The following is a 10141-nucleotide window of genomic DNA, read 5'->3' as shown; positions in this document are numbered from 1 at the left end:
TTTATAACTTGCAATGTATGTCGTAAAAGTTCTTTTGTGACATGTACATAAATGTTATTATATAACATGCCGTAAAAATTAATCATCATTTACAACATGTAGGTAAAATTGTATAAAATAATAAATTAAACATTAATGATATACTTTGTATATAGTATATAATTTTTAATGACATTTTTTTTCATGCCATAAATAATTATATTTTCATGGCATAAATTTACATGCCGTAAAAAGTTATTTTTTATATATAGCATACTATGTACGCCGTATATAATCTTTTACGACATTTTCTTACATGTCACAAATTATGCTTCACGACATAAATTTGTATGCCTTAAAAAATTATTTTTAATATATTTCTAGCTACTTTGCATGGCGTATATAATTTTTTATAGCATTTTCTTGCATGTCATAAATCATTATACTTTTCACGATATAATTTTATATGTCGTAAAAAATTATTTTATATATATATATATATATATATATAGAGAGAGAGAGAGAGAGAGAGAGAGAGAGAGAGAGAGAGGTAGAGCAAATTCAAAGTTCATTACATGAAGAAACTCAATATATGAACACATGATATCACTAAAATGCCCACTTTAGTACTTGAAAAGCAAATTACAAGATCAGATAGCAAATTATACGTACAAATGAAAGCAAAAAGATTATGCATAACACAAGCTAGCCAAGTCTAATTTATTATTATGAGTAGTAGAGAGAGCTAAAGAATCAATTAACTTGGCCATTACAGAAAGGCCCTACCCCAATACCAATGGTAGGGGTTCGAAGAGCAGAAGTTGCAGCAGTAGCAACAAGTGCAAGCACATATTCCAGGACAACAGAAAAGCAACCAGCTTCTTGTAAAGTCAGGGCAAACTCAACAACTTGCAGAAACCAAGCCAATTTAGCATCACAACACTAAAATAAATTATACAAATTTGTGTGAGCATATTTGATTATATATGAAATTATGAAGTATTTCAATTTTTTTTTTCTTTATCAGCAAAAATTATGAAGTATTTATGTCATGTATGCATAGTAAGTAAAGAGAGATTTTGACCTAGACAAAAACTAGCAATAGTCTTTCCTTGAAGCCTAAATCCTCCAAGAACGCTGATGGCTTGAGGAGTAAGCCCCGCATGTCCTATCACTGCAATTCCAGCCTCCACAATAGCTTTAGCGGTAGTGATTCCTATTTTATTTGGGTTGTAAGCCTAAATAAATAAGATAAGGAGGGTAAAAGACATTAGGTTCAATAGATATTTTCTATTGGACCAAAATCCATTCACATAAACCCAGCATAAATAAATCATGAAAAAAAAAGGAGTAAAATATCAGATGCAACCGCAAGGCATCAACTTAGCCCAAATCCGTTATTTAAGAAAATAAACTTCAATTAACATTGCAATAGTATCCCTTGCACAATCAACTTACCATCAATTTGGTATGTCACAACTAATTATTCTGAACTATATTGCAAACAAATGCAGCTGCAAGGCGCTAACGAATAAATTTACTTGAGCCTTGACAAACACTCAAATTTACTTGAAAAGGAAGAACAACCTAATAAAAAAGCTATAAATTTGACAAATAAAATTTGATTAGGATGAGAAATTAGACAAACCCAACATAATTATTTCAATATGTCTATCTCAAGAGTGTGAATTCACTATTCTATCAGGAAGCATATTATAGTCTATAAAAGCCATAATATGGAGTAAAATATTCTATAACAGATCTCACCAAATAGGACTGTTCAAAAATCCGTTCAAATCGGTAATCCGGACCGAACCAGACCGAATCGTACGGTTTGGTTCGGTTCTATTAAGAATTGGTTCGGTTTCGGTTTAAGAAATATGAGAACCGGTTCGGTTAATGAATTTTATGAAAAAAAACCACGGTTCAAACTAAACCGAATTTTAAAAGATATATATATAATATCAAGTTTTATTTTTATTAATTGGTTTTTTATAATTTTAATGATATTAGGATGATATAGATATGTAATGTTGAGTAATGCCCTAATATTATTAGTATTTATCATGAGTTAAATATAATTAGTTTGAGTAATTATTTTGCTAATATTAACAATTTATTCTTGTAAATAGAAATTTTTGGAATCGTGAACCAAACTGAAACCGAACCGTTATTTCGGTTTGGTTCTGGTCCGGTTTTACAAGTGTAATGATCTGGTTCTCAAAATCACAAAACCGTTAGGATCGGTTCGATTCTTAAATTTTCTCATAATCGAACCAATCCGGACTGTGTACACCCCTATCACCCAACATCATGGCATAATATGACCTAATTTCTATTCGTAAAACCCTGAAAACTTCTAATAACAAAACTTCTAATATGACATAATTTATATATATGCCAACCAATTGATTGCAATAGTCTTCATCACCCTCCAACATAAAAATCATTTTCCCCAATTCCTTGATTTCATGGTTCAGTTTACGTTTGATGATCAAAGATCTAGCATAAACACTTGCAAATCCAAACATCTTCCTGAAAACACATCCAAGTCCTGCATACAAATCTAGTATAAATTTCCATTCCAATTACTCTTCTTGTTAACATGCATTTTTTAACCCAATATTATACAAATCCAAAAGAATGATAGCGATGAAACAAGTTAGGCCTTATCAAATTAGATTCCTTCTTTGAGTGAATCCCTTTTGTTTGTGATTCACACCAACATATAAGAACCACTTTCACAATGTTAACTAACAAGCAAAAGAATAAAACACCCCCTTTCTGAAAAAAATAATAATAAAAATTGTTTCCAAACTAAATTTTCATCAAAACAGGAGCACAAATAAACACCAAGCTGTCAAATACTGATAAGCACTTAATTTCCAACCAAATGACCAAACAAATGGAATTCAACATACGAAAGTTTCCATTTCCAGTTTCTCAAATGAACAAAAAGTTCACTTAACAGTTGCCCTAACTTTATCCAAACAATAAAGGGTAGTGAGACAGTGAGAGATTGTAACTAATACAGTCATTTTAGCACAAACCTGGAACCTAACAGAGGCAGAGAATGAGAGGAAAGTGGGGTGTACCTCAAGGCTGAACCTAGAGCTGGATTGAACCGGCAAATCTGGTGCAGAGTTGTGATCGGAGAAGATCGAGGGGTCGATTGAACAAAAATGGAGAGAACAATTAGGGCAAAGATGAATTGTCCATCTTCCGATCTCGTTTCCAACGCATTGATGTTCCTCGCCGCCTGATCTTTCTCATCGCAATCAGCCCGTTTGAGGTCGCCGTTCTGACAAGTCCGGAGGCAGTCCTTTGTAAACGAAGGCTCCGAAACGGTTGAGGGGATTGTAGGATCTGAATTCGAACATGTGGCTTATGGAGGGATTGGAGAAGATCGAAGGTTAGGTTAGGGTTTTGGAACGGACGACGAGAGTGGGGAAAACGAAGCCGATGACCGATGAAGATCGGTGAAGAGAGTAGAGGAGAGAGAGAGAGAGAGCGGCGACCGAGGTAGCGATCCTGACAGTGGTGGTCACCAGTGGCGGAGGAGAGACAGTCACCATTTTGGTTGGTTTTTCATATCATTTTTTTTGACTTTTTTTTGTGTGGAGGGATTGGCTATGGCCACAAGTTTTGCAATATTTTTGAGGAAAATATTAAAAATTTCAAATAGTCTGTCAAATGTTTTACTAATCACTCACAGATCCGCACAAACCTGCATGGATTACATCCATGCAGTGTCACACCCATATAAAAGATTTTATAAAATATTTAATAAATTATTTAAGGCCTCTACTCTATTCTTTAAGAATAATGACTTAGATTCTATTTTTTTCCATTTCTTTGACTCTCTCTTCACTTGATTGGCTACTTTTTCTTTCTTTCTTTTTTTTTATTCTTTTTTCTCCAATCACCACTCGCCACGTATCTATAAAAATAATAAGAATGGTGATTAGAAGGGATCTCAATCATCACCCATTTTTTAATCCTTAGTGGCTTCAAAATAGGCCTTTGTCAGTAAGACATCATGGTCTCCAAACACTGATCCTGTGGCTTTTACATGTTGCTTTCCACAAGCTTGGGAAGCAAAAAGTTTGATGGATATCTTTGACTACTCAATTTCTCTTAATGATCAATACAACTGTTAAAATCACCAACTCAGGGCATATATTGTTCATCTAGAATTTGTTTTCCCTTCACATTTTGTTGTACCTTTCCTTTTTCGTTTTGAGTTTGGTTTTGGTCTACTTTAAGATCGGATTGAATCGTGTTATTGGATTCATGGAGCCTACCACGGGTCTCGTTTTAATAATTCGAACCATTTAATGTGTAGAAATCATCGAGTACTATATGTTTGTAAAAAATCACGTTGATCAAATATCGATAGTTATGTAATCAAAACAGTTTTTTGTCAATCGTTAATTTGTTCACCGTTCATTTTTTTTATACAAAACTGATTTGATCACATAGCTATCGATATTCGATCAACGTGTTTTTGTATAGGCATATAATACTCAACGAGTTCTACACATTGAACAGTTCATATTATCAAAACGAGACCCGTGGTGAGCCCTCACGGGCCCAACAACATGATCCAGTCCGATCTTAGATTGGACCAAAGCCAAACCCTTTGGTTTTATATACCACTTATCCAAAATGCAAGCTTTTTTGGTTGTGTGTGTGTTTATATGTATACATATAAAGAAAATTTTATGAAATCAACTAAAAAGTTGTTTTCGAGTTTTTAAAATAAATTTTTTATAAACATTAAAATAATATAAAAATGATGAATGCTTATAAAAAATTTATTTCAAAAAAAATAAACAAACCAAAAGAAACCAAAGACACAACCAACAATATTCCTCAAATATCTCATGTTTTAGACTTTGAGCTTACATTAAATATTTATTTAGGTCGCATCACTTCTCTATTTTTCTATATATCTTTTCATTAAAAAATTAAAAACTATATTAAATAAGTAAATCCTAAACAACCCTTTAATGGTTTTACATGAGGGTCATCATTTGACTTAAAAGTTCATTGGACTTTCAAGTCAAATGGAGTTTGAGTTGGCTCTGGACCTAGGGTTTGAAGCCTTACTCATTGGTTTGTGAGAGATGTCACACTAGGTTGGTTTGTTATCCCGTCACACAATGTGAAAAATATGAAAAAAATTTAAAAGTTAGTTCTTAAGTCTTGATCCATTGGGCCAACTCACAAGCCCAACCAATTAGCTTATGAGAAGTGGCAAGTTGGCCCTCTCATTTGCCGGACCAGCAAGCCCGTTGGATAGGCTTTGAGCCTAAGATTTTGGCCCGTAGGTAAACTTGGCCTCTAATTTTGCGTGCCAAACCCAGCCTGATGTTGGCCCTTAGTTGTACCCTTTGGCTTTGAAAATTAAAGTTTGGGTTCAAGCTTATGGAGATTCATATTCAGGTAATTCTGACATAACATGACATAAATATGACGTAGTGTTTTTGTAGAAATTTAATGTATAAAGAGAAAAAGAGAATTGTATTATTGATTGATGTTTGTAATTGTTATCTTGTATTACAAATCAGAGTGACATTATATAGGAGAGGGTTTGGGTAGTAGGTGAGGAGTAGTGGAGTGTAGTAGGTGAGTGTGAGTAGTGGAGTGTAGTAGGTGAGTGTGAATGGTAAATTCTAACAGCCCCCCGCAAACTCAAGGAGGATAGAAACTAACCAACTTGAGTTTGAAGAGAGGAACAAAATAATAAAATACATAAAAATAAAAAAGGATAGGAGACACTGTATGGTCGTGTCAGACCGTTGGTGAAGACACTGGATGGGGTGTCATAACGTTGTAGAGGACACTGTATGGTGGTGTCAGACCGATGTAGAAGACAGTTTATGGGGTCATGTCGGACCGTTGTAGAAGACAGTTTATGACAGTTTACGGAGTCTTGCTGGACCCTTGTAGAAACTAACCGGAATCAATGTCGGGACAGTTTACAGAGTCTTGTCGGACCCATAAAGGAGCTAACCGGAATCAATGTCGGGACAGTTTACAGAGTCTTGTCGGACCCTTGAAAAAGCTAACCGGTATCAAATGTCGGGACAGTTTATAGAGTCTTGTCGGACCCCTTACAAAATCGCATCCTCAAAAGGTGCGCCCAATTTCTCAAAAAAGGCGTGCCATCAAAAGGCGTGCCCAATTCATCAAAAGGTGTGCCGGACATGATGGCGAGGCACGTGGGCGCCTTGGCTTGCGTGCCCGTTTGTCGGCTGGTGGTAAGAGGCGCGCGATGCGCGTGGCTGCCTCGGCTATAAGACAGAGGCTGAGGCTGAGGCTGTGCATACTAGTCTGAAACCTCGGAACGCTCGGAGAGCTTGTCTCTGCAAATCTTGAAACACCCGGAAACCAACCCTTCTCTGAAACACTTGGCAACCCAAAAACATGGCCTCTTCGTCCCGTCCAGCTACCCAGAACCTGCTCACGCTCTTTCCAGAACTGAACGAGCCCACAGGAGAAATAACTGGTGCGGTGGCCAGTGAACCTCAACCAAACACCTCTGGTTTTGCTCCATTGAACTTTCCGATGCGGTCGGTGGAGCAAAAAATGGCGGTGCAAACTGATATTGAGGCTAATCAGTATACTCTGAAGTCATGCGTGGAAACCATGACGGCGGTCACAAATTTGTCGAACCGGCTGCAGAGTAGGACAAATGAGGTGCAGCACTTAAACTCCCAGCTGGCTCTGCTCCAACGCATGTATAAGGATGCGTGAGCAGAGATAAGTGTGCTAAAGGCAGAAAACAAGGAACTGAAGCGGAAGACCACCGTGATGTTCCGATTTGGAGGTCCTCCATATGCTGCAGTGGAGGAGTATGGGGGAGTGAACGTGCTCAGTGGACAAGGAAACACGGAGACCGGACTGGCACAGGATACCCAAGATAAAAGTAAGAAGAAGAGACCTGCAGTAGAATAGAGAAGTGAAAAGAAAAATCTCACTGTGGGTGTGGTTGTTTTTTTTTTTTTTTTTTTTTTTTTTTTTTTTTTTTTTTGTGTGTAAAATGGGGATCGGGGTGAGGCCCGATATAAATAAAATGAGTTTGCAGTTCGTCTTCTTCCTCTGGTTGTTTTTGTTTTTTGTTTTTTTTTTTTTTTTTTTTTTTTTTTTTTTGCATACGTTATGAATTTTAAACTGTACAACAGTTTTACAAAAATATGAGGACATCCCCCAAAGCATCCTGTACAGTGGGTTTTTAAAAACGAATAAAAATAAAAAAGTGAAAAGCAAAAATCCTAAGGCTATGGCAAGTGGAACCTAGTCATCATCATCATCATCCTACCTACTGCTACCAGACTTATAGTCATCATCTGCACCACTGGTTAGTTAGTTTGGTTTTTTTTTTTTTTTTTTTTTTTGTGAATAAAATAAATAAATAAATAAAGAAAATAAAATAAAATAAAAAACAGAAAGTGGAGCAACGTGGGGGTGAGGTGCAAAAGTGATGATAATGGTTTGTGAGTGGAGAATAAAGAAATGAAAAGAAAGGGGTTCTGTGGTGTGGGTTGTGGTAAAAGGGAAAAAAAAAATAAAAAAATAACACCATCACGTTTCAAGCCCACCACCATCATTTTGAAAATGCCTCGTTATGATGATCACTCTGGCAATATTCAGATTTTTTTTTTTTTTTTTTTTTTTTTAATGACGAAAAATAAAATAGAATAAAGAAAAGGAAAGTGGGGTGTGGATGAGGGGGTATAATATTTGAGAATGATTATGAAAAATAAAATAAAAAAAAAAAGGAAAAGGAAAGTGGGGCGGTGGCTGCCAGTGCTGATGTCGAAGATCTGTTGCCGGTGATGGCTAATAAATTGGGAGGAGAGGGTCTGATAAGGGAGCTGTGTAATGGGTTTGGGCTTTTGCTGGACAGAGACAGAGGTCTCATCACGTTCGAGAGCTGGAAGAAGAACTCTGCTCTTCTTGGGTTACAGGACTGGAGCGATGACGAGCTTCTGAGTATGGTCAGAGAAGGTGACGTGGACGGTGATGGGGCTCTCAATCAGATGGAGTTTTGTGTTTTGATGTTCAGATTGAGTCCTGATTTGATGGACGAATCTGAGGCATGGCTTGATCGAGTTCTGGAATTGGAGCTCGGGACTGGTTGGTTCGATGATGAGGTGCTGGTTGCGCCGCCGTCAACGGCGGTGGTGGGCGGCGAAGGATAGGGCTTTTGGAGGTTTTGCTCTGGCGAGGTATGTGTAAAAAATCTTAGCGGACTAGGTTGAGGTCCGGCGGACGGCTAAGGTGAGGTTGCCGCCCGCCGGTGAAGCGAAAATATTAGGTTCTAAACCTGCTCTGATACCATGTAGAAATTTAATGTATAAAGAGAAAAAGAGAATTGTATTATTGATTGATGTTTGTAATTGTTATCTTGTATTACAAATCAGAGTGACATTATATAGGAGAGGGTTTGGGTAGTAGGTGAGGAGTAGTGGAGTGTAGTAGGTGAGTGTGAGTAGTGGAGTGTAGTAGGTGAGTGTGAATGGTAAATTCTAACAGTTTTACCTTGTATTATATATATATATATATATATAATTATCATGTCTGATTTGTTTGGATCTTAATGAACATGATCACAAGTGATCATATCTATATGTCAAATTAGTTTCGATTTAAGAAGGATAAAAAATTACGTAATTTTCATAACAATAATTTAGTGTACCATATGACAATGTTAAATTAAAATTGAACACTATTTATTTATATAAAATTCATGTTAAATAAATGATGTTAAATTCATTTATACCATTATTACACACAACAATCAATAATTTTCTTGCCCTGAGACTGTCTCAATATGCCCTTGGAGCATTGTTGACACCAAGTATCAATTTCATATTATTTTTTAAAATACCAACCAAAAGTAATGGGTTTTTCAATAAAAAATTAAAAAAAATCCAACTTGTAGGTGCATATATGCACACATTATTTTAATATTAACATTACATTTATAATTTGTGCATAGTCTGCCATGAAGTGTAATAGAGCTTCGTCATATAGATTCATGATAACATAAAATATAAGATACGAACCATCCCATGAGATTTTTCTTTATAGGAGTGTTTGTCTAATCTGTTAAAATTGTATCAATCGCATTGATCTGCACTGTTCTACCCACTAATCGCGGATTAAATTTTAAAATTTATAATTCGCATTTGAAACCACTCTGTTCCACTATAGTTAATATATATATATATATATATTTTGAATCTCTAATAAAATATCAAAATAAAAATGAGTGTAAGAGATATTTAAGATATAAAATTTGTTACAAATTAGTAATTATATATATATAAAATATTATATTAAATTAGTTTGTATTATATATATGAAAAATATTATGCAAATTAGCATTATATAACATGCAAATGCTTGATAATTGGTTAGCATTAGAATATTCTTCAATTTATTAATCTGTCAAGCCGCCAATTTATTATTCGATTTATAATTTTACTCCACTACAAGAAAAAGTGTTTTTGGCAACTAAAAATTCATTTTTCGTCGCTGAAAGTTGTATAATTGGCGACTAAAATGGATTTAGTCGCCAAAATTGAACCCTTTTGCCGACTAAAATAGTTCAGTCATCGAATACCAGGCTTTTAGCGACTAAAGATTTTTTGGTAGCCAAAGGTGATGATTTTTGGCCACTAAAATAATTTAGTAGCCAAAAGTGATGGTTTTGGCGACTAAAATAACATTTTAGTCGCCGATTATAGGTGTTTTTCCGACTAAAAAAAGCTTAGTCGCTGAAAATGAAGGTTTTTGGCTACAAAAAAAAAAAAATAGCTAAAAACAGTGAATTGGCGACTAAAATTCAGTTTAGTAGCCAAAAGGACACGTTTTTGGCGACTAAAAACAGATTTAGTCGCCAAAACTACTATTTTTAATTTCAACTTATTTTTTTACCGACAAAAAAATAATTAGTAGCCCAAAAATCATAGAATTGGCGACTAAATAATGGATTTAGTCGCCAAAAGTGGCCTAAAATTTTTTTTAATAAATAATTTATTTTTTACATAAATTATATTGAATTAAAATAATTATATTTATATATATTGTTTTGTATTAATACTGTCAATATATTATATAAATAATATATATTGCAAATATATTCATG

General features: G+C 35.0%; 1 protein-coding gene and 1 long non-coding RNA gene across 2 annotated transcripts; one reads left to right on the top strand and one right to left on the bottom strand.

Moving 5' to 3' along the window:
* Positions 1 to 583: 583 nt before the first annotated feature.
* Positions 584 to 3695, bottom strand: LOC145798715 (uncharacterized). Its single transcript, XR_014340172.1, has 2 exons — positions 3075 to 3695; positions 584 to 1217 (listed from the first exon to the last, which is right to left on the bottom strand). It is a non-coding gene; the product is annotated as an uncharacterized LOC145798715 (long non-coding RNA).
* A 4068-nt stretch (positions 3696 to 7763) lies between these two features.
* Positions 7764 to 8541, top strand: LOC114314687 (calcium-binding protein PBP1; the record flags this gene model as incomplete). Its single annotated transcript, XM_028261151.2, has 1 exon — positions 7764 to 8541. A coding segment is annotated over one exon (426 nt), but the record flags the coding sequence as incomplete, so codon positions are not given.
* Between the last annotated feature and the right edge of the window lie 1600 nt (positions 8542 to 10141).

Source organism: Camellia sinensis, chromosome 9 (assembly GCF_055761805.1).
Source record: "Camellia sinensis isolate YWXY chromosome 9, ASM5576180v1, whole genome shotgun sequence".
Lineage (NCBI taxonomy): Eukaryota > Viridiplantae > Streptophyta > Magnoliopsida > Ericales > Theaceae > Camellia > Camellia sinensis.
This window is presented reverse-complemented; position numbering and strand designations above follow the sequence as displayed.